Raw genomic sequence first — 25,980 nt, 5'->3', positions numbered from 1 at the left:
AACTATATAAATAGATTCCCAGGGTATACCAGGTAGCGGGTATCTGGGTCAAACATCAGGTGGTTTTCTGGGTAACCTGTAACAAGTCCCTGCCCTCCATGGGCCACCAAGCCACCCACAGCCTTACAACATGATGGGTGGGACTGCATCAGTGGTTTTCAATCCACAATGCCATCAGTTACCTGGGAGCTCCTGAAACGTGCAGCCCAACCCCCATGCAGACCAATGAATCAGTTCCCCAAGCTTGCGGCATCAGAACCATTAATCTATTCCAACCCCCCTTGATTTTCAGGGGTTATGTCACTGCAGGACAGTTAGGAGGGTCTGCAGAGGGTGGGCAAAGGGCTCTGGAATGCATACTGCCATTCATAGCTTTCACTTATTATTCTGCAGTGGGAACCGGTTATTTTCCCAGGAGTACACCTTCCGAACAACCTCCTATTCCTTTCATGGGTCACATTGAGCCTGGGCTGGTTCTGAGCCAAATGGTCATTCTTTTTTTTATTTTTGTAAATCCTGACCCAAGGATATATTTATTTATTTTAGAGAGAGAGAAACATTGATGTGAGAGAGAAACATCCATCAGTTGCCTCCCATATATGCTCCGACTGGGGATTGAACTCACAACCTAGATATGTGCCCTAACTGGGAATTGAACCAGCAATCTTTCAGTGTATGAGACAACACTCTAACCAACTGAGACTCCTGGCCAGGGCCAATGGTCAATCTTAAAGGCCTGAATTCTTCCCCTTCCTGTTAGGTTCTCAGAAATCAAGCCAATTACATTTTCTATAACAGGAAAGGGAAAGGTTCTTTATATTCTGCTTCTGACTTGGCTAGCAGAACACACCCACAAGTAAAAACGGACTCAGTCACTCACTCCCACCCATATCCAGCCTGCTTTCATGAAGTTTCTCCAAGAAGCTCTTTCATGTCACTCAGGCCTCACTCCAGCATCTACTCAGAAAAGCCTTCTCTGGCTTCCCTCTCCAAGGCTGGGGCATATCACCTAGCTTTCTTTTCTTCATAGCCCTTACTGCTTTCTAACATTGACTTATGCATCTACTGTCTGTCTCCCCCACTCAACTTTTATGGCCATGAGAGCAGTGCCAGCGGTTGTGTCCACCACAGCATCCAGCACAGTGCAGGCCCATGGCACACAAACACATGTTGCATGAATGAGTGAATGAATGAATAAATGAATAAAGAAATAAACAGAATGGTACAAAGAGAAAAAGAAGCCTAGTCACCCTTCCATAGGTTGAGGGTGTGAAACCTAAAATTATGATAATTTGCTGCCTTGACATCTGGTGAAACCACGGCCTAACTGCAACGTACTTTCCCCTCTCTGCTCCAGGATAAAGTCCCCTAGCTACACAATGCATCTTATAAGGGGAATGGGGCACAGTTCTTGATTATCTCTGAGTAGTGGGTTTTAGTTCCTGCCAGCCCATGAGATTATTCAAATAAACTAATCTCACCCACCAACAGGAACCAGTGGGCACCTCACCCTATTGTTACTACAAAGCCTGCCTCCCACAGCTCCCGGCAATTCACTCTGCTCCCAAACACAACTCGTGTGGCCCTGTGTGGTAGGCAGTGTCCTTCTCCCTTGAGCTGTGAATACACATTATAAATAAACTCTGTGATCTCATCTGTCCAGTGCTATGGTCATGAGTTCAGCCAACCCATAACGCTAGGGAATCCCACCCCCACCAATGAAGTGAAGAAGAGGCATTCAAAACAACTGGTGTCATGAACAGGACAGCCCAGCCCTGACATAGGACACCTGGTCAGTTTTCACTAATTATTCTTTGCTGACTAACTAGCTTCTGACACAATCAATGGTCACCTGGGATGGAGCCACTAATTGCTGTCCAGCTTGTGCATTAGCCTGCTGCATGTTTGGTCATTTCTCCCTGGCACTGTCATCTCCTTCCATCCTAAAGTGTCGTTCTGGCCCCTAAGGCAAGAACTATTGTTAATGGACCATATCCGGATGTAAGGTGCCTTCGGGTATGGTTTGTGTCTGGCAAGTGCTCTATGGCACACCTGCCACCTAGTCTGACTTACAAGTTAGCTTCACAAAATGGGACTCCATGGACCATCTCCCCAACCTCCCCAATTAAAACAGTTAATACAGCCCACAGTCAGCTAGCACCAAGCCTTCAAGGATTAAAAATTTTCATATGCCACCTACTTAGTGAATGCATGATTGCCCCCACTGCTTCTCCTTTTAAAGTCCAATATGGCCTATTCTCAAACCTGGAAAGAATATAGGATGCTTCATTGTGGATGACCACAACCATGTGGTTCCATCCATTGAGACCCCCATTCCCAATATCTAATGTTATTGAAATTACTGACTCTAATCAGCAACCAGTATTTGCTACTACAGATTTGGCTAATATGTTCTGTTCAGTGCCCGTTTCAACAGCCTCTCAGCCACAGCTGATCTTCAGCTCTGAAGGAACACAATGCATCTTCTCCAGGCCTCTCATGGGGTACTTCACCAGCTCTGCCATCATACAGATTTTGCAGGCAAGATCTTAACTGCATGCACCTTTCTCCATAAGCATAGGTCTGACATAACCCTGAAGACATCCTTCTACACAACAACTCACTTGAACATACTCATTAAGGACATAGAATACTCACAAAGGAGCACATAAGAAAAGGATGGGCCATTATTCCACATGTGGGGCAATTTGCCACCTTGGTCAAATTCCTAAAAAGTATTTGGTACACTGAGGGCAATTCTATCCTTGACACTGTCAAAAAAGAGATAATGACCACAATTCCCAATATTCTTTAGCCCTTTTTGGATTCTGGAGGCAACACAGTCTTAACCTACAAATTTTACTTATGCCCACTGATACTGTCACTTGCAAAGTAGCGTGCGGTGAATGAGCACCTCCAACAAAAGGCTCTAGAATATGTCCAAATTAAAATCATCTGGCACTCCCATCAGTGCTCTCAGAGACTTTCACTGTAGAGAGACTTTAGCAATCTCCACCCATGCTTTCTGAAGTCTCTGGACCACCTACAATAAGTTTCTGATACAAGAAACTTCCCTCCTTGTCTGCACTATATCTATCAACAGAGCAGTAATTGCTGGCTGCATACTGGGCACTCCTGAAAAGAGGTTCTCACAGACCCTGGCCTTTGACCCTCAGTACTCAGATGCCCACTGAGCACTAGGAGGCACAGCTACTGAGGCCTCCTCAATATGGGAAGGAGCCACCCTCTGACACATTCCATCATCAGGAGGGGATGGCTTCCCTGTCCACAGTCCATTGCCAGATGCCACACTGCCAGAGGGAATCACCCCTCCCCCACTCCTCCAAGCTCCTTGGTTATGTGGGGAACCCCCTTGAGATCAATGGAATGAGCAATGTAGACATAAGAAACGTCCAAACTCTGACTGGGTAGTTTAGTTGGCTAGAGTGTCATCCCAATATACCAAGGTTGCAAGTTCAATCTCCAGTCAGAGCAAATACAAGAATCAATCAATGAATGTATAAGTAGAAAAACAAATTGATAGTTCTCTCCCTCTCTCTCCCCTGCTCCTCTCTAAAATTAATCAATAAATTTTTAAAAATTAAAAAAAAAAAAGAAATGTCCTAACTTGTAGAGAATTTTTTGAGTTTATTTGAACCAAACTGACAACATATGCCAGGGAGCAAGATCTCAAATGCTCCCAAGAATAACGCTTTTGTAGATTCTTTTATGCATTTGAAATTAAGGAGAGGAAATAAGAAAGACCAGAAAAAGCAAAGTGGGGACTAAATTATAGGACAGTTAAAATTATGTGCTCTCATGAATGTTAATCCCACTTCGAGGGACATTACTTCTGGTATTTCAAAGGTGTGTTAACTTAGGTGCAGAAGAACAATGGGCAGGGCTGGCTTAAAACCTTGCACTAATGCACTAAAGAAGTTGTATGCCTGTGGCATGACTACCCACCATGACTGCCCAGTTAGGAATTTATGATCCAATCACCTTGTGAGATTACTCTCCATAGAGCCCCTTTTGTTGTTCACATATTTAAGTTACAAGGTGGCAGAGGGATCCCTGTTGAGGTGATTAATAAATCTGGCATTGATTAATGTTGATTCATGCTCCCTGGGGATACACACGTCTTGCACCCCTCCCCACAGGTCCCTCAACTACAGTTATTGGCCACAAAGAGGGACCTATATGAGTTTACCATGGGGCCCTCTCCCTCCTGGTCAAGATCCTGCTTTGCTTGCTAGGGAGGCACTTCATTTGCTCCCTAGAAGTCCCAGTCACCACCAAGGTTTAAGCTGGCATCAAGGCGTCAGGGGTCAATGTGGGTAAGGCCTAAAACTAGTAGAACTGTGTGCTGTTGTGACATCTGGGGGAAAGGAGGTGGTCCCTAAATAGCCTAAAAACAAGGCCTCTCCTACTCTGTTCCCACAGATAAGGTCCTCTAACCCACAACACTTCTTTTCATAGGGACTATGCCTTCTTATCTGTGAGTAGTGGACTCTAGTTTTCTGCTAGGCTGTGAACAACCCAGTCACACCCTCCTGTAGAATATAGGGGCTCCCCTACCCTTTTGCTACCACAGAGTAACTCTTACAGTCCCTGTGGGTTCACCTGCTCCCAAGTGCACCTTCCTTTGGGCCCTGTGTGACATGCACTATATTCTCCCAGGCTGTGAGTACATGTGAATAACCTGTTGTTGATCTCAACTGTCCCATGCTGGGTGCCATGTGTTCAACCATCCCCACCAGCCTAGAGTGAGAATACCTCCCTCACCAGCAGGGTGAAGGGAAGGCAATCACAACAGGCCAGGTTCACCAGCTGCATCACCCAATTCGGTCAATAATTTCTTCCCTCACATAACTTTCCATCCCCTTGCCTCTCCCTTCAGCCAGCCCACTTGTCCTCCCTGCCTTTCTAGGCTGCTCCATATCTTTGCTGAGGTGTGATCCATCAGATCCTTCCTCCACTTTGTATCCACCCCACCTCATCAGGCCCTGACTGCTCTGTAGACTAGCACAATGCCAGTGGATTGCCAGTTTGAAATTATGATGTAAGTACATAAGACAAGGAGAGCAGACTCAGGATAAAGAGTGAAGTTCTGTCTTCATATGAACACACTCCCTAACCCTATAATATACATGGCATGCAGGGGCTGGAGAAGTATATAAGAGGCAGCTTCTGTTTCTAAGGAGGACACAGGCTCAGAGCCTTAAAAGGCAGAGTATTGATCTACTATATTTTTTCAAAAAAAAACCACCGAAAGCAAAGTCAAAAGATAAGTAGAAAAATGGAAAACATATTTCCAACCCATATTACAATTAAATGGCCAAATACCCTAACATATAAAGAGAGCTTAGATAGCAATAAGAAAAAGGATACCTACTCCAAAGAAATATGAGCAAAATATATAAACAGAAATATCCAAAGATATTCAATCTCACTCATCATGATAAGAAATGCAAATTATACTACGACAGACATGGTAGGTAGGCAGCTCTTGATGATGTCCCTCCTTCCTGTACTGACACTGCATGTAATCTCTTCCCGTGAGTGTGGGCTGAGTTCAGTGACTTGCTTCTAGCCGAGAAGCAAAGATGTTGCTTCTGTGATTAGGTTTCAAAAGATAGTGATTTCTGTCTTGCTAGCAGACTTTAATTCCCTCTCAGACCATACACTTTGATGAAGCAAGTTGCCATGCTGGAGACTTCCTCTGGGCAACAACCAGTGAGGAACTGAGGTCTTCAGTCCAACAACTGTCCAGTAGCTGAATCCTGCCTACACCATGTGAGTGAGCTGGGAGGATCACTGCAGCCTCATGAGAGACCATGAAGTACAAAACCCAGCTAAACTAGATTTTGGCCCACTGCAACCATGAAATAATAAATGAGTGCTGCTTCATGTGGAGATAACTTCATTTGGAGATAACTTGTTATGCAGCAATAGAAACTAATACAGTGTACAATGAAATGTAATTTTCCATCTATAAGATTGTTAAAGATCAAGAAAGCTAAAAACAGGTTATGTTAATGGGTGCTAGTGTTGGAGGGAGTATTACTGGTCCCACCCCTAGGAGAGGTGACCTGCCAATGTCTATCAAAGTCACAAATGCATATACCCTTTGACCCAGCAATTCTATTTGCAACAGTTTAACCTACTTATCTCTAAAATGTCAAGGTTACTCATTGCAGTATGTTGGAAATACTATTTTAAGTTGTTGGTTATTAGGGTGAGCCTTAATCCAAAATGTCTGGTGTCCTTATAAGAAGAGAAAATTTGGACATAGATTTGGAGGACCATGTGAAGACATAGGGAGAACACAATCACATACATGCCAAGAAAGGCATTGGAAGGAACCAGCCCTGTTGCTATGTTCAAGTTGGACTTCTAGCCCCCAGAACTATGAGAAATAAGTTTATGTTGTGTAAGCACCTGAGTATGTGGTACTTTTTTTGGTAGCCTAAGCAAACTAAATACATTGTTAAATTTAAAAGCATATCAGAGGGAAATGGTTAAATAAATTCTGGTATATCTATATGATGGACTACTGAACAACCATTAAAAAAAGGAAGCTTTTAATACATCTGTTAAGAATAATCTCCAAGATATATTGTAAAGTGTAAAAAACATAATGCTCAACAGTTTGTATATGCCACAACTTGGGTAAAAGGGTGAGAAAAGACATACAGGGATAGATGAACAGATACAGATACTTGCTTGTACATGCATAAAACACCTTCAGTGAGAATACAACCACCAGGGGCCCACTGGTTGTCTCTGGGAAAACTAGAGAACCTTGTCCCTATGCATACTTGTGAAACTTTTGAACACTAAACCACATAAATATTTTACCTTTGTCAGGAAAAAACTAAAGTGCAGCCTCTAATCTCAGGCAGTTCACAATCAAACCATGCAGAGCATCAGATCAATGCATAAGGTAACAGGAAACGGCATGTATTCTATCAGCTGCAGAAGGTGAAATGTTGGGCTACCTTAAGCAAAGGCTCCGTGAAAGACTGCCTATGTGAACTGGGTCAGGGAGGATGACAGAAGGCCTCTCCAGTCATAGTTAGTGGGAAAGAAGACACAGGGAGAGGACAGCCCAAGTGAGGAAAGCCAGTCTGACTGGGTAGAACTGCAGAATGGCAGCCATGCTGGTGCTGTGCCAGTAGAGCACCAATGCTGCTTTTCATCCTTCCCCACAGAACCCAAGTAAGTGCACAAAGGATCCGACCTCATGGGGAAGGTGACCCTTTCCTCTACTCAGCTCAATCAGACCCAGGCCATTCTGTTCCCTTTGCCTGTGTTTAGTTTCAAAGTGGGATGTACCTCAAATCTGGCCAGTGAAAAGTTGGGGAGCTCTGCTGGGGGATCCTAGGGAAGTATCCTTATGCTTAAGAAGGAAGAACAAGAACAGATGATCCACTCATCTCTCTCAGGAGATGGTGTGGCCATGAGAACAACACTGATCTGGGCAGGAATTTGGAATGATCCTGAAGATCTCTTTTGGGAAGATAGAATATTCCCTTCTTATTTAACCCAATGTTGGTCATGTTTTCTGGTGTTTGAGGCTGAACCATCCTAATTGATATAGCCAATGTGAGCCCAAGACACTTGGATGTCCATTTTAAGGGTCTGGGTTTTATCCCATTGACAGTAGAGAAATCAACAGAGATTTTACAATTCATAAAGATCTGCATTGTGGAGATACCCCTGACATAGCGCTCAGGCAGTGATCCCTGTGTAGGATTCAGACAATCCAATGGCATATAGAAGAAATGCTATAATGAATATTTACCTAATTTTTATCCTTTTGTGTATGTTCTTAACAATATGCACAGCACTAGATACGACAGACTATCAATGAAAACAAGAATAACAACAGTTAACCCTTGCTGGGTGCTTTCTAATGCCAGGCACTGTAATAAGCATTTTATAGCCCTCTTAACAACTTTATAGGATCAGTCTTAATTTACAGAAGAAAAAATTGGGGAATAGAGAGCAACCTATTTCAGTAACTATGTCAAACTGAAACCCAGTTAGTTTAGCCGCAGAGTCTGGGCTCTTAAGCAATGTAGTATACTATTACACTGCCTCCCCATACGTAATTTATAAACCTATGTGTGTATGTGTGTGTGTTTGTTTAATTTCTAAACCAAAGTATATATATATAGGGGATTTATATATATAAATGTGCATATAAATACACTGTCAATGTATATATAAATATACACCTGTATGTGATATTTATGTGTGGATATGTATATCAATGTGTGTGTGTGTGTGTGCATATGAAGGATACATGTTCATTATGTTATACTGGTAGAAACACTCAATAAAATAGATTTCTTGAAAATCATTAGTATAGAGAATGGACTAAAGGGAGTGAGGTCAGAAGTAAAGAGGGAGGTGAGGAGGCTGAAGGCTGGTGGTGAGGGTAGTGGGAGGCAGTAGTGGGGTGGGGAAGAAGGAATCCATGGGAGGAAATCTTTGGGATATAGAACTCATGAGATGTGGAAGCCAGGTGCTGAGGTGCTCTTCAGGTTATAACAGTGCTGACTGATCATGGATTAAAGAAGGGTGTGGGGCTAGCAGGCACCAGGTCATTACAGGAAGAATAGGGCTGAGGATCTGCAGTCACAGACAGACCAAACATAGAGAATGGGACTGAGTCAGACTGGCCAGGAATCCCACTTTGAGAGACAGCCATCCTGGGGCCTGACAAGGTCCAGGTGGAACATGGGAGTAAAGCTGGCGGTCGCTGGTGCTGTGATGTTATAAGGAACTGTGCAGTTAGGGTATTGGGTGGGTTACTAAGAACCCCAGAGGAGGGCAGGGCCAGGCAGGTAAAAGAGTGAAGTGAGATGGTGTAACAAGAGGGAGTGGGGGGTGGGGGGGGACTAGCAAACCAGAGAACACAGATACCAAGAGCGGGCAGCAGCCACTGATTGTGGCAATGAGGGAACATGGGTGCAGAGTTTCAGGAGCTGCCGGGTTTTCAAGATAAAATAGGGATTCAGACTTTTACATGAAATGTTCTAATTTTTAAGTGTTGCTTTAAAAAAAAGTAAGCCACCAGCCTTAAAGCTAAGTGGCAGACTGGGATTCAAACCTTGACTGGCTCCAAATCAGTGAGGGACGGGGCGCAGAGGCCACTGTGGTGCAGAGCCCCGGTGAGGGAGGCAGATGCAGGGGCCGTTGGACGTGTCAGCCCTGCTTCTCCCAGCTTGCCCCACTTAGGACAATCTTTGTTCTCAGCTGGTTGCCAACTATGCGATAGGAAAGATCTGGCCAGTAACGGCTTAAAGTATTCTTGGGTACTATGCTTTTCTGGGGAAGGCTTCTGAAGATCATGCAGAAAAAAGGAATGGGGCTTTGATGGTGGAAGAACAGGAAAGGTATGATACATAGATAACTTTTTTGTCTGATGGGCAACTCCCAGCTCCTCACTCTATGGGATTCTGGTAAGGTATAAATCAAGGGGACCTGCCTCCCCTTAAAGACTGATTACAACATAAGTCAGGCTGGCTAAACAGAGAACGTCATCCCTCAGAGAACAGTGACTGGAATAGGAGTGGACATCTGACATCAGGGTCAACTTTTGGCTACTGATGTGGATATTTGGCGATTTATATGAATATTAACAAAGAGATCTCTCTCTTTAAAAAAGCACATGTACAAAGGATAAATTGCCAAGGGCCACCCTCCCCAGAGCTGAGAGATAAAGAAAGAGCCAGCATCATGATTTCATTTAAGCACTTGGATCATGCCATACCTTACATTCAACCTCTTAGATATTTCAATTACATGAGCTAATAAATTGTCTTTTAAAGCTTAACTTAGGTTACATTTAGTCTCTGTTACTAGTAACTAAAAGAACCTTCAATTTATAGAAAAGCTGTATTTGAGAAGAACAGGCTCTGCTCCCCGTTCCTCAAGCTGGGTCTAACATGTAGCTGCCACTCTTTAGGGTGACATTTGACAGTGCCCCTCCACCCCATACCATCCACATTTAGTTCCCTCTTACCTGGAAATAGTTCAAAAGTATGCCAGCCCCAGAGAGTCCCAGGCCTGCCAACATGAAGGGCACTGTCACTTGAAGGCCAATGGATAAGGCAGTTTCCCTGCTGAGCTCAGTCCTCAGTGGTTTAGCGGCCACCCTTTGACTCTCAGGGACACTCAGAGGTTCATCTTCTGAGGCGGCAGGGAGTCTTCCTGGGCTGAGAGTGTATGGCAGCCCTAGTTCCTCTGGCCTCCGCTGTCGGGTCTTTGCCCCATCCATGTGAGCCACTGACAGCCTTAAACTGGAGACACAAAGCAACAGAGATGGTAGGACAGAGTTACTGACCCCCAAAGGGGCTGATATCCTGTAAGTCCTCAGGCCCTTTTTGTCTAACAGAGGCTGGCATCATTCTGGTCAATCCACAGCCCTTCACTTGGTGACTATTCCATATGGCCTCCTACAGCCTTAGTTTACAAACTTTTTTATTTAATATGCGCACATTTGAGAAAAAAAAACATACACATAGAAGACAGTATTAAAATATATGAACTGGAATCAGAAAAACCAGAAAATTCTCTCCATAAAAGCAATGAAAAATTATCAGGATCAACTTTTTCAAAAATATGGAAATCAAAGACTTGCAGCAACACAGATTTATTCAAGAGAAAATGCTGAGTCTCAGCCATAACAGCAACACCGTAATGTCCAGAATGTTTCAACTTGCCTTAGTCCCATTCCCTGCTCTTCCCCTCTGTGGCAGCCTTAAAAACAGCCTGAAGAAAAGAGAAGGGGCTAGAGCTTTTTCGAAGCCTCATTCCAAAAGAGTTTTCATTATTAGATATATCCTGTGGTTCACTAGAAGATTCTACTTGCAGAGAGTCCATATTTCACCTGACTTATAGGTCGCTTAGTGTAAAAAGGGTTTTCCATAGGGGACATTTGTTGAAAACAATTATAGGCACTCTGTGGCTGCCTGAGACAGTAAATAATAGTTGGAATAAATAATACATCGACCACAAACTTAAAAGGAAAAGCTGGGGAATGAGATGCCTATAAAGGCTTTAAAAAGTTCCTACACATTTCTGGGAATCTAAAAGGCCACCCATATTGAACTCAGCATATGTTCAGGAAATACATGAGAAGGCCCTAAATTCTCTCACCCACAGCTAATTTGGAGGCTCTGCACAGGGAGAAAGTGAAGATTAAGGCAGAGCTGTAACTAACTGACGGAATGTTAAAGGTGTGCCCCAACACGCACACAAAGACCCTTGGCAAAGACTGGGAGACTTACTGGTCCCAGGCATGGTGTTCAAGGAAGTCTCTAACCAGTCATTACCTGAAAACCAAGCAGAGCCTTCAGTGACCACATACAATGAAGAATATAGACTAAATAATAAGTTCAGAAGTCACTAAAAAAATAACAATTACAACAAGCCGCCATAACAAAAAACTAAGATGGGAGAATCTGATTTTCAGAGTTGTCACATTACATAATTTTAAATGTCCAGTTTTCAATAAAAAGAAAAAAAGACATGCAAAGAAACATTAAATTATGGCCCATACACTTGGAAAAATCAATTAGTAAAAATTATCTCAGAGGAAGCCCCGACATTGACTAACTAGGCAAAAACTTTAAATCAGCTATTTTAAATACGTTTAAATAACTTAAGGAACCATCATGTATAAAGAACTAAAGGAAAGTATGAAAATGAAGTTGAACCAAATAGAGAATATGAATAAAAAATTATTTAAAAGAACCAAATAAAAACTCTGGATTTGTAAAATATAATAGCTGAAATATAAAATTCCCTAGAGGAGCTCAACAACTGATCTAAGCATGAGGAGTAAAGAATCATTGAACTGAAAAAAAAAAAAAAAGTCAACAGAGATTATCCAATCAAAAGAACAAAAAAGAAAATGAACAAGTTCTCAAAGACTTGTAGGACTCCATTAAGATGACCAATATACATGTAATGGGAGTCTCAAAAAAGGAGAAGAGAGTAAAGGGGTCCAAAAGAATATCTGAAAACATAATACACAAAAGCATTCCAAATTTGATTTTAAAATTTCCACATTCAAGAAGCTCAACAAATTTTGAGGATAAATTTTAAAGAGGTCCACACCAAGACATATCATTATCAAACTGTCAGAAGGCAAAGACAGAGAGAATCTTGAAAGCAGGGTGAAATAACTCATCATATACATGGGATCCCAAATAAGATTAACAGCACTTTTCTCATAAGAAAACATGGAGTCCATAAGGCAGTGGGATGATATATACAAAGTGCTCAAAAAACAATACTGTCATCCAAGAGCTCTATAAGCAGCAAAAATATACTTCAGAAATGAAGGAGAGAGATCCAAGATGGTGGAGCAGAAAGTGGCAACTACACTAAACTATTCCCAATACTGATCTGGAATTACAACTAAATTATGGAGAAATCATCTGGAGTAATCAAATGAACAATACCTGGTAAGAAACCTTATAACCACAGACAGACAGAAGAAATCATTTCACCACAATGTGATGTGTACAGAGTGCAGAGGAGACATGAGAGGGCTGGTAGGTTCCCATGGGCAGCAGCTGAACTCCTGGAGGGAAACTTCAGTGGCTGGAGAATTTCCCCTGGGAAGTGTGGGGTCTACACCCAAGCAGGGGTCCCCATCCTATACCATCAGAACCAGAAAGAAATCCAGTTAACACCTAGCTGTGAAAGCACTGAGGTTTTTGACTGCCAGGGAGAGATGGCTGGAGTCACAAAGAGTCATTTAAAGAGCCAATCAAAAAATTTGATTTGCAGCCACTTACCCTGGGCTCCAGCAAAGAGTAAGGGGCAGAGTGGAATAGGGTCGCTTGAGGAGAGTAGCAAAGGAAACAGAGATAAGCAAACTATCAGACATTGAGTTGAAAATAATAATTATAAGGATGCTCATTGAGCACAGTGAGAACTAAAAAGAACTTCAGGGAAGCTACAAGAAACTTACTGTGAACTACACCAGCATGAAAAAGGACATAAAAACTATTAATAGGAGCCAGGAGGAAATATGGAATACAATTGTTGAAATTAAGAACACAGTAGAAAGTATTAAAAGCAGGCTATATGTAGCAGAGGATCAGATCAGTGAGCTGGAGGACAAGGTAAAAAAAAATTCCCAGGCAGAGCAACAAAATGAAAAAAGACTGAAAAAAAATGAAGAGGGTTTAAGGGAGCTGCAGGACAACATGAAACATAATAATATCTGTATCACAGGGATAGTAGAAGGAAAAGAAGAAGAGAAAGTGATATAAAACCTAACTGAAAAAATAATGACAGAAAACTTACCTGACTTGAGAGAGAAAAAGTCACACAAGTCTAAAAAGCACAGAGGGTCCCAATAAAGGTAAATGCAAAGAGGCCCACTCCAAGACACATCATAACTAAAATGGCAACATTCAAAGACAAAGAGAAAATCCTAAAGGCAGCAAGAGAGAAACAGCAAATAACATACAAGGGAGTTCCAACAAGATTATCAGCAGATTTCTCAATAGAAACACTACAAGCAGGAAGAGAATGGCAAAAAATATTTCAGCAATGAAAAACAAAGGCCTACAACCAAGACTACTCTACCCAGAAAGGCTCTCATTCAAAATGGAAGGTGAAATAAGGAGTTTCTTAGGCAAAAGAAAGCTAAAAGAATACATTTCCACGAAACGAGCATTGCAAGAGATGCTAAAGGGACTGCATTAAGAAGAAGAAAGAGAGAGAGAGAGAGAGAACAACACATGTACAAAGGGAAAAAATAACAATAAATAAGTACCTATCAATAATAACCTTAAATGTAAATGGGTTAAATGCTCCAATAAAAAAGCATAGGGTAGCTGAATGGATAAGAAAACATGACCCACATATATGCTGTCTACAAGAAACCCACCTCAGAACTAGAGATCTACACAGACTGAAAGTGAAGGGATGGAAAAAAAGTATTTCAAGCAAACAGACATGAAATAAAGCAGGGGAAGCAATATTTATATCAGACAAAATAGATTTCACAACCAAGGCCATAATAAAAGACAAGGACATTTCATAATCCTTAATTGTGTAGATATAACCCTGGTAAACATATATGCACCCAACATAGGAGCCGCCAAATATATAAGGAAAATCTTGGAAGACTACAAGAAGGATATTAACACTAACGCACTCATAGTAGGGGATTTTAACACCCCATTATCAACAATGAACAGATCTTCGAAGCCAAGAAACACCAAGGATATTGAGTCATTGAACAACACTCTAGATCCAATGGACATAATTGATATATATATAACCTTTCACCTCAGAGAAGCAAAATATACGTTCTTTTCAAATGCGCATAGAACATTTTCAAAGCTAGATCACACGGTAGGACACAAAACAAGCCTCAACAAATTCAAGGAAACTGAAATTATATCAAGCATCTTCTCAGATCATAATGGCCTGAACCTGGAAACCAATCTCAAGGAAAAAACTCAAAATCATTCAAATTTATGGAGAATGAATAACATGCTCTTAAATAATGAATGGGTAACAATGACATCAAGGAAGAAATCAAAAAGTTTCTGGAAACAAATGATAATGAACACACAAGAGCTCAAAACCTATGGGACACAGCGAAAGCAGTCCTGAGAGGGAAGTTCATAGCAACAGAGGCCTACCTAAAAAGGATAGAAGAATCTCAAAAAAAAAAAAAAAAAAAAAAAAAAAAAAAATCTAACCTGACAGCTACTAGAACTAGAGGAAGAATAACAAACAAAGCCAAGAGCATGTAGCAGGAAGGAAATCGTCAAGATCAGGGCAGAAATTAATGACATATGGGCTAAACAAACAATTCAAAAGATCAATAAAACCAGGAGCTGGTTCTTTTAAAAGATAAACAAAATTGACAAGCTTTTAACCAGACTCATCAAGAAAAAAAGAGAGAGGGCCCAAATAAACAAAATCAGAAACAAAAGAGGAGAAATCACAACTGATACCATAGAAATACAAAGGATTATAATAAATTACTATGAGCAACTATATAACAAGAAACTTGACAACGTGGATGAAAGGACAAATTTCTGAAAACATATAATCCTCCAAAACTGAATCAAGAAGAAGCTGAGAGCCTGAATAGACTGATCACAGCTAGTGAAATTGAGGCAGTAATAAAAGAACTCCCAGCACACAAAAGTCCTGGACCACATGGCGTCACAGGAGAATTTTACAAAATATTTAGGGAAGAGCAAACTCTTGTCCTTCTCAAACTTTTCCAAAAAATGCAAGAAGACGGAATGCTCCCAAACTCTTTCTATGAGGCCAGTATTACCCTAATTGCAAAACCAGGTCAAGACACAAGAAAGAAAGAAAACTACAGGTCAATATCACTGATCAACATAGATACAAAAGTCCTCAATAACATACTGGCAAACGGGATCCAGCAACACATTAAAAAGATCATACACCACGATCAAGTGGGATTCATTCCAGGGATGCAACAATGATTTAATATTCACAAATCAGTAAACGTAATACATCACATAAACAAAATGAAAGACAAAAATCACATGATCATATCAATAGATGCTGAAAAAGCATTTGATAAATTACAACACCCATTTATGATGAAACACTCAGCAAAATGGGAACAGAGGGAGCATACCTCAACATAATAAAGTGAAATAAACCAGGCAGCAAGACAAATACCATATGATATCACCTAACACAGGACATTAATGAACAACACAAACAAATGAGCAAGATAGAACCAGAGGCAAGTAAACAAGGAGCAGACTGACAGTGACCAGGGGGGAGAGGTGAGAGGGGAAAGGGGGAAAGAAGGGGAAGGGTTTAGTCATGGAACTAGTATCAATGACCCATGGACATGGACAATGGGATAATGGCGTGGGGATGGACTGTGGGAGAAAGGGTGGGTGGGGTGGGGGGGAAGCAACTGGGGATAAAGTGGGACAACTGTAATAGAAAAAAAAACAATGAATAAATTTTTTAATAAGTTTGTGAGATTAAGCTATGTTGCTGAATTCATATTTATTTTATTGCTATATAAAATATATTACTGTATAATAGCACAGAGAGGGGACTGATCTCCAAAATATACAAAGAGCTTATACAACTCAACATCGAGAAAACAAACAACCCAATTAAAAAATGGGCAAAGGACCTGAACAAACACTTCTCCGAAGAGGACATACAGGAGGTCCATTGGCACATGAAAAAATGCTCAACGTCACTAGCCATCAGAGAGATGCAAGTAAAAACCACAATGAGATACCACTTTACACCTGTCAGAATGGCCATCATCAACAAATCAACAAACAACAAATGCTGGCGAGGATGTAGAGAAACGGGAACCCTACTGCACTGTTGGTGGGAATGCAGACTGGTGCAGCCACTATGGAAAACAGTATGGAATTACCTCAAAAAACTAAAAATGGAACTGCCTTTTGAACCAGCGATTCCACTGCTAGGATTATACCCCAAAAATCCTAAAACCCTAATTCAAAAAAACCTATGCACCCCTATGTTCATAGCAGCCCTGTTTACAATAGCTAAGTGCTAGAAACAGCCTAAGTGCCCATCTGTAGATGAGTGGATCAAAAAACTGTGGTACATTTACACAATGGAATACTATGCAGCAGAAAGAAAGAAGGAACTCCTGCCATTTGTGACAACATGGATGGAACTAGAGAGAATTATGCTTAGTGAAATAAGCCAAGCAAAGAAAGAAAAATACCATATGATATCACCTAATACAGGAAACTAAAGAGCAATACAAACAAACGAACTAAATAGGCAAAGACTAGAATAGTAGTCAGTAGGGGGGAGGGAGAGAAGGGGGATAAGTAAGGGAAGGGTCTAGTCAAGGAACGTATATGAATGACTCATGGACATGGACAACAGGGAGCGATATGATTGTGGGAGAAGGGATGGGCTGGGAGGGGGGAGCAATGGGGTAAAAATGGGACAACTGTAATTGAAAAACCAAAAAATAAAATAAAAAATAAAATAAAATAAAATAAAATATATTACTGTATAAATAAGACAATTCATTCATCTATTCTACTCTTAATGGATAATCAAAACTTTTCTTTTTAAATAAAAAGTAACTTTATTTTTTATTACAAAAGTAATGTATTCACAAAAATATAATTTAGACAATATAAAAAGGTATAAATAAGAAAGTTTAAATCACTGAGAATCTTACTGCTCCTAAATTACTAACTTTCAGCCTATTGTATATCCTTCTAATCTATACACACCCACACACACACATACATGCTCTCACACATTATGTCTAGATGCTGTTTTGTTTTGTTTTGTTTTTTAATTCTCACCTTAGGACATGCTTATTGATTTTAGAGAGAGGAGAAGGGTGGGAGATAGAGAGGGAGAGAAACATCAAGGTGAGAGACATTGATAGGCTGCCTCTCACAGGCATCCCATCTAGGGACTGAACACACAATCCAGGCATATGCCCTGAACAGGAATCAAACCCACAAGCTTTTGGTTTACAGGATGATGCTCCAACTGAGTCACAGTAGCCAGGCCTAGATGCTGTTTGTTTGTCTTGTTAACTTAATAAAATGTGTATCTCTTTCTGCCTCTATTTTCAGTATAAAAGTCATTTTTTACCTTCTCTTGTCATCTTTGACAACTGATCTCAGACAGTTTCAGGCAAGGAATGAAATGGTGGGCTTAGTCCACCCAGATTCTGCTAAAACTTTTTCCACAGATTTACAGATTCAGGAAAAGCAGAAGGAAGAACTCAGCTGTGATATGTCCACAGGTGGACATTAAAGTAGAAAAAAATAACAAAAAAAAAAAAAACAGCCACCCACTCCCCCCTCCCCACCTGCAGGGGAAATGCATTGTGAATAGCAGGTTTATTAAGTCAGCAGAGGAGTTGCTGGACCAGTAAGGGGAGTGTGAGCAAGCAATGCATAAGGGTGCAGAGAGATAGTCTTGAAGGTACGAATGAGTGGTCCCCACCTAACAGCCTACAGAACTTGGGTTGGGCAGACTTTGCTTGGCTCAAACAGGCAATAAACCACCATAGAAACAAAGATAGAATTACTTGTTCCAACATGACTCAAACCTTCTGAGAGGTTACAGCAGCCAAACACTAGGGGCAGGTATCATCTGCCCCTCTAGCCATATCAGGGCCAGTAGTATACACCTCCACTTCCGACCCTATCCCCACCCCCAGCCACAGAAGCTGCCCTCATTTGACTGGCCAAGGCCCAGGACATTCCTCAGGACCAAATGGAAGAAACCCAGTGAACTTCATTTTTCTTTTAAATTCTCACCTGAGGATACGGGATATGTTTATTGATTTTAGAGAGAGAGAAACATTGATATGAGAGAAACTGATTGGTTGCCTCCTGTAGGTGCCCTGGCCCTACCTGGGATTGAATCCACAACCTTTTGGTGTATGAGATAGTGCTCCAAGTGGGCCACCTGGCCAGGGGACCCAGTGGCCTTCCTGTCCTGACTCTCTAAGTCTGACCTCTCGGGGAGGGCCAAACACTCTCTTTAAATTCCTGCAATATTCTCTGCAGAAATGCTGATAAAATGAGTCAGGCCCACATGTGAGGTCTGCCCATAGTGGGGAGACACATACTGGGGAAGAGATGGAGGAGGGGAGGATTCGAGTCCTGCCACCACTGGGAGCACCACACAGAGTGCTCAACAGGGTCTCCAGTCCCTACTCTGCTTCCCTGTGTGGCTCCCTTAGAAATCAGGGGAGGAAGGATTCTCAGCAGGACTGGGTTGGGGAGGCCTGGGTGTTATGGTGCCATATCCTTATTAATCTCTACAAAAAATAATAGGCATCGCTACCAGGACACTTATGGCAATTCTTTAATCCTCACATGCTCCCAGAAAGGTCTGATGATCATTGCCCTTTCTACAAAGCAGAGAAAACTGGGTAAAAATGGTCAGCAGGCCTGGCCTCCCCCATCCCCCACCACCCTTCTCAAGGAATAACCCCACAAGGGCCTCCTCTCTTCTACCTCCTTGGTTTCTCTCCCTACCTCTATGGGATCATCTGATAGGAGAAGGAACTTTGCTCTAGGACTGCCTCAAAAACACCTCCCTTGACTACAAGCTACCCTCTGGCTCTCACCCCATTCTCTCCTCCCCTTCAGGAAATGATTACACAGAGGCGTGTCCCCAGTGTCTCTATTAATTACCTCCCCCTGTGCTCAAGCATCCCTCTGGATCCTCCTGCACAAACTACCCTGCCAAGGCCAGCAGTCACCTGCATGATACCAAACCCCCAGACTTAAGTGTGTCCAATGTCTTATCCAAATTCCCTGTGGCATGAGAAGCTCAAGGACTTGAGACTTGCTCACCATGGCTTTCCCACATCCTTGTTCTGCAGCTGTGTCCCATTCCCTCCTAAAAAGGACTTTAGCCCTTTGTCCCTCTTAATAAAGTCTGGACAGCCCAGTCAATGCTGCTGATCTATCCTCAAGAACAATGGCCTATTCTCATTTCTTAAAGTAGCTATACTGGGGCTGCCCCATATCTTCCTGTGAAAGCCCACAAAGCATTCCACACCCCTTCCCCAAGTGATAACAAACAGCCTTCTTGTGCCCTGTATTCTAGAATAAAGGTTATGTTAATGGTTATCTGGCTTATTTTCTTTCTTGTGTGACTCCTTGAGACCCCCTCTTCCAGCTAGGGTTGCCAGATTTAGCAAATAAAATGGGACACATTTATGCTGAAAAGTGATTGTCTATCTGAAGTTCAAATTTACCTGGCGATTCTGTGTCTTATCTGGCAGCCCTTCCCAGACTTCCACATACCACCTCACTTCCCATACTCCACTGGTGTCTCTGTTCTTGGCATGGCTTATCCCTACCCTGACCTCTAATGCTGACACTCTAGACTTTGCCCTTATCTCCCTTCTGTCTGCAGCCTGTGTCTTGACCTCATCCAGTCTCATAGCCTTTCAATGACAATGATGTGCAGCTGCCTCCCCAAATTATGTCTCTGCTTCCGACCTCACCCTGGGATCCAGACTTCATACCCATTTAAGAGGCATCTTGAATATGGGAAGTCTAACGCAGAACTCTCAATGTCCCAATTCTCTCTCTCTCAGTCTCTTCCTTCTCATAAAAGGCACTCAGTAAAACAGCATAGGAAAAAGGGGCTTGTCATAGAGGAGACATGAAGACATAATCCTTTTGATTTTATACACATCTATATTGTTTGGACTTTTCCCTGATTAATGTGCACTATTGAAAAAAACAACTATTTTTTAGAGAAACTTTAGAGTCACAGAAAAATTGAGGGGAAGATATGGAGATTTTTCATATACCCTCTGCCCCCACACATGCACAACCTTCTCCATTATCAACATCATGCACCAGAGTGGTGCATTTGTTACCATGCACATGTCACCATAGATGAACCTACACTGACATCGCTGTCACCCAAAGTCCACAGTTTACATGAGGTTCACTCTTGGTTATATATTCTGTGGGTTTGGACAAATGTATAAATGACATGTATTCATCATTCCAGTATGATACAGAGTAGTTTTGCTGTTGGAAAAATCCTCTGTGCTCCACCTATTCACCTCTCCTGCCTATTCCATATACTTTTTTTGGTGGGGAGGGTATTTTTTAAGCAAATAACATTTATAAACAAAATTAGCAGTGGTCTACTATTATCTATATATTCTGAGAATCACTGATTCATCATTCAACAAATAATGTTTTGTTCCTTCCTTTTACACCAAGTATTTTCTAGGCATCAAGAATATAGTGAAAAACAAGACAGATAAAGGTTCTGCTCTTGGGAAATTTACTTTCTACACAAAGAGATAGACATAAACAAGAGAACAAATAAACAAGATAAATACAAGTATGAAGAAAATTAAGTACTGTATATCAATAGAAACAATCTGGGGAAAGTAAAGGGGATGGTTTAGATGGATAATCAAGGAAGACCCTAGAAGACAGGGTAACATTTTTACAGAACCCTACTGACAAAAAAAGGTGACAGCTGTGCAAAGGTCAAGTAGCGCAAAGAAAGCAGAAAGTACAAAGACACTGGGGTAGGCCAAACGTGATACTTCAGAAGGAAAGGCAAAGAGGTCAACCGTCTGGGGCAGGTGGACAGTGAAAGTGGATGGCAGAAAGTAAGGACAAGGCAGGTAGCAGGGGCTTACTGGCCAAGCAATGAGTTCATGTTTCTTATTCAGCATGAAGTGAGAGCATTGGATGGTTCTGAGCTAGAGGATGATATGATAATGTGCTATGTTTTCAAAAGACCACTCTTACTTTTCTACTAAAAGGAATCAGGGCCCATGAGTGACCCCAGATGACCCTCCATGATGAGATTCCAGAAACCCTCGGACACTGCAAAAGTAATAATGAAATTACTTAACACACTGAGAAAACAACATGGGGAAGGAATAAAACTAATAATTAATAAAGTTAATGAATCCAGACATTTATATCCATGATACTGGATTCTTTTTTCTAACCAGTTTTAGTATAAGTGAACTGATTATTTTTATAATCATTATATTCTGTGCATATTGAAAATATTACAGGAACCTGATATATTAATTTATGGTTTTAATTAAATGTTCAGAAAATTTTAATTAAATAAACATGTGATCAATGTTCATTTGTTTGGAGAATTTAGTAAGTTGTGTAAGTGGCGATTTATTAGCTTTGGAAATAAATGGGATATAATCATTATTAAAAAAGCAGTTTCTTGGATATCTTTTTAAATGCTGCCTGTTCAGCCCTGGTCAGTGTGGCTCAGTTGGTTGAAGCGTTGACTTGTAATGGAAAGGTTGCAAGTTCAATTTCTGGTCAGAGCACATACCTAGATTGTGGGTTCGATCCCGGTCCATGCATGTACAATCCCTGTCTGGTGCGTATGGGAGGCAACCAATCAATATTTCTTTCTCTCTTTTCCTCTCTCTCTAAAAGCATAAAAGCAATAAAATAAAAAAAAATGTCCTTGAGTATTTAAAAAAAAATGCTGAGTGTTCAACAAGTATACTGAAATAATGAATTAGGTGTTACACAAAGTCAGGTAGGGGGAAGGTCTTTCTGTACAGCTACCTGATATCTAGGCCTTACGGACAACAGCAAAGAGAGAGCGTCCAGCTTTTTCTGGGCTCCCTACATGGCCTGGGCAGGGCTTGGATGGCCTGAGCATCCAGAAAGTGGTCAATCAAAACAATTTTTGATCCTAAGTCAGGGATTTGAACCTCTAAAGGCTAGGGGAGATAAGGTCTCCACTGTACCTGCTTCCCCCTACCCCTGCCCCCAACAAAAATGAAGAAAGCAAAATCCAGAGAAGAAATGATTAATTCAACTCCATCAAAATTTAAATATTCTGTGGGACAGAACTTCTATACAAAGTAAGAGACAAGCAAAGATCTAGAAACAGTATCTGGAACCAACAGAAGAGACAAAGGAATAGTGTGCAAAAAAGACTCCTCCATAGCCCCAAGGAACAGAAAAACTGATGGAGAAGAGGCAAGAGCAGAAACAGGTGCTCAGTGGAAGAAGAAAGAGAAGTGTCTAGTCAACATAGACAAGCTTAGGGACTGGGGAAATGATTTAAACCCAGAAGAAAGAGGCCCTATCTCACCATCAGATGGTCCAAAGGCCCAGGGAAAGAGAAGCAACCCCACATTGCCTGGGGGAAGGGAGCAGTTGGTCCACCTCTATGAAAAGCAACTTGGTAGTGACCATTCAGTATCCACATGACCTCACCTCACAAAGCACAACTGGCGACTCACTGATATGAGTGCACAAGGAGACACAACCTAGTGCTGAGCAGCTGTGCTGGGAAATGTCTCACACTGTCCTGTTCTGTGGTCCACCTTCACTAGACACGTGCGTGGGGGGGGCAGGGAAAGGTCTGGCCAGGGTGACTTCAGCAGGAAGAATTGCCTGGGACAATACCCTGTAATCATTCCCACCTGCTGGGCTCAACAGGGTGGGGACACTGTGGTCCACAAGTAGGGACCTCATTATTCCTGTGGATGGTGGTCAAAGGTAATTCTGATGCTGCAGTAGTTTATGGTGGTCAATTCATTGGGAATGTGGTAGTGTTTTGTGAAGAGAATGTGCTCAAATGTCACTTGAGTTGATAAAAATGAGTACATATGGACAAACCAGGTCCTAAAGGGCTGGCCTGTCAGGAGAGTTGACTGTGGATGCATGAAAACCCTCCTTTAACCCACAGTAAGGGGCAAGACTCAGGGGAGGTGGCATGGACCTCACAGCCCTGAAGGAGATATAACAGGGAAGGGGTGCTACAGGATAGCCCTGTACTAGAAAGAACTACCCAGCCAAGGTGGTAGTAGTGTTACAGTCAAATGAGTAGCAGAGGGAGACACATCTCACCCACTAACTCAGCAGCCCTGAGCCTGGTCTGATAACATTGCCAGATGTTACATCACAAGAAACACTTGTGAGTAAGGGAGGAGGAAAGTCCTTGAAATTCTTTGTATCCTTTCCACTATCTGGGAAAGAAAGCCTTTGAAACTGTGCTTTCATCCCAAGGCCAGAAAGGTGGGAGAGGGTCCATAGTGCCCAAAGAAAAAGCCTGTAAAATAACTTTGGTTAATTGCCTACCTGGTCACTCTCTGTTTTACAGAGTCCCTGATGCTTACAGAAAGAGCCCATAAATAACTTTGGGTAACTGCCCCAACTTAAACTGCCTCCTGTCATACATGCAAAATGAACAAATGGAGTCCAGAGTAAGGTAAAGATTAGAGCTAACAGGCCCCCCCACATACCTAAGTTTGGGTGGTCACGCCCCTGCTCCCACCCTCCCACCCCTGAAAAGCTGGCTCCACCAGCTGGATCAAGATATTGTGAGACCTCAGTCCTCTGGGCTTCACAGGTGACCCTGCTTCAGTGGGAGAGCTCTGGATCCTGCTGGAAGGATTACAATCTCAGCTTCTCCCCTTCTTAGATGTGTGTCCTTGGTAAAGTTAAATTTCTGTGCCTCCACTGACTCATCTGTTAAATGGAGGTAATAGCACTTACTGCATAAGATTTGTGAAGATTATGAGAAATAATTCATTTGCATCCCAGGACTCCTTGCTGCTCCCACCCCCAGTTCAAACCACCCAAAGCTTTAATGTTTTAGATCAGTGTTTCTTAATGACTGCAGCTTCAGAATCACCTAGAAGATCCATTAAAAACAAGCATTCTGGGCTGCCGTGGCTCAGTGGACTGAGCGTCCGCCTGCGAGCCAAGTGTCAGTGGTTCGATTCCCAGTCAGGGCACATGACTAGGTTGCACCTTAGGTCCCCAATTGGGGGCGCGAGTGAGAGGCAACCACAGTGATGTTTCTCTCCCTCTCTTTCTCCTTTCCCCTCTCTCTAAAAATAAATTAATTAATTTAAAAAAAAAAAGAAAAAAAGCATTGCTGTACCGACCAGAGTAGTTTCAGATCAGCTGGGGACTGGGGAGGGGGCTGGAGAATTTGCATGGAGCCCAGACACCAGATGTGTGGAGTGTACAGTGTGGGAACCTGAAGCTCAAAACTACCCGAACAGGACCTGCCAGCACCCCCTTGCTCTGGGTCTCCACTCCAGCACGGCCCCACCCCCACCCTTCACAGGCAACACTACCGCTCTAAGCCCTGGCGTCCCTCCCTTACCAGGTACCCCATCCAACGCCCGCCTTCCCCGCCTCAGACTCCTATCCGGTTCCTTCCCCAGGCGCCGCTGCCTTTCACTTCCCTCTGCCTGGTTTAAGAATCTCTCGTGTACTTTCCTGCCGCAGGTCCCCACCCGGCGCTTCCCCAACCCGGGGCCTCCCATTGGATCCCCGCTCCTGCGGTTTACCTCATGCTCCACGCTCCCCAAGGCCGGGACCCCTCGGATGTGCTCCCGCCCCTCTCCAGGGTCCCCTCGGAACTCTTCTACCCAACGTTTACTTCATCTCCTGCGCGTCCCTGTTCTCGGCTGCTGCTCCGACACTACCCTTAACGCCCCGAGCTCCTCTTTGGGCTGCACACTCTGCGCACCTGGTCCGTGCCCCCGCCCCAGTTCAGCGCAGGGCCGCGCTCACTGGACCCCTCCGGACAGGAGGAGAGCAGAAAGCAAGGCCGGCCCGGGCCAGTCCGAGGGTGAGCGGGCTCCAGAGGAGGGCTGACGGAGAAAGCGGCAAAGGGCGGGTCGTCCCACCGCTCCACCCTCCCGGCGGGGAGAAGGCGGGCCCGCAAGCGTGGGAAGGCTGGGCCGCAGAGGCCCAACCCTTGGGGCGGGAGCGTCGGACCCTCGCAGGGGAGAGAGGTGGCGTCAGATGCCAGCCTCAGTCTGCGTTTCTCTCTAAAGGAGCTTTGGTGAGCACGGTGGGCTATCCGCATCCACAGCCCTTGGGGAAGCTTCCCTTCGGAGGCTGATTTAGGTATGAGGATTCCTTCATTAAAGGGTGTGCGAAGACTGGCCATTCCTAAGGCCTGCAGCCAACAAATCTCCAGAATTAGTGTCTTTTGGTGTTGTCAACTTTTTAATTACAGAAAAGTTCAGACCTACAGAAGTAGGACAATAAAATAGTTCCACACCCATCTGCCAGCTTCAATGATGCATCGTTTTTCTTTGAATTTTATTTAATACTTTTTATTGATTTGTTATTACAGTTGTTCCAATTTTTCCCTGCCTGCCCTCTCAAACCAGCAACCCCCCACTCCCTCAGTGATCCTCCTTTGTTCATGCCCAAGGCTCATGCACATAAATTCTTTGGCCACTCCATTTCCTATAAGCTCTTAACAACCCTCTGCCTATTCTATAACTACCAATTTGTACTTAATCCATTCACCCTTTCCCCCATTCACTGAGACCCCACTCCCCACTGGCCACCATACCCATGTTCTCCATATCTGATTCTGTTTCTGTTCTGCTTGTTTGCTTCATTTGTTTTTTTTAAATTCAACTGTTGATAGTTGTAAATTTAT

The 25,980-nt window shown here is 42.8% G+C and overlaps 1 protein-coding gene across 9 annotated transcripts in view; it reads right to left on the bottom strand.

Moving 5' to 3' along the window:
- SLC41A3 (solute carrier family 41 member 3) overlaps positions 1-25,204 on the bottom strand; it is a 73,795-nt gene extending 48,591 nt beyond the window's left edge. For 7 of the 9 annotated variants that reach the window (XR_016512733.1, XM_090285871.1, XM_090285873.1 and 4 more), the window contains exons 1-3: positions 24,869-25,204; positions 21,877-21,976; positions 10,037-10,313 (exon numbers count right to left, since the gene is read on the bottom strand). Coding sequence is in view for 8 of the 9 variants with exons in the window: in XM_090285871.1 (XP_090141997.1) it covers positions 10,037-10,313; positions 21,877-21,908 (309 nt within the window). In the remaining variant the exon portion in view is untranslated. The remainder of the gene's footprint in view (positions 1-10,036; positions 10,314-21,876; positions 21,977-24,868) is intronic. The other 2 variants (XM_090285872.1, XM_090285874.1) reach the window with 2 other exon arrangements.
- Positions 25,205-25,980: the final 776 nt, after the last annotated feature.

The sequence above is a fragment of the Furipterus horrens genome, unplaced genomic scaffold (assembly GCF_987537825.1).
Source record: "Furipterus horrens unplaced genomic scaffold, mFurHor1.1.pri manual_scaffold_8, whole genome shotgun sequence".
NCBI lineage: Eukaryota > Metazoa > Chordata > Mammalia > Chiroptera > Furipteridae > Furipterus > Furipterus horrens.
The sequence above is the reverse complement of the archived record's forward strand: the minus strand, read 5'-3'. Positions and strand labels throughout refer to the sequence as shown.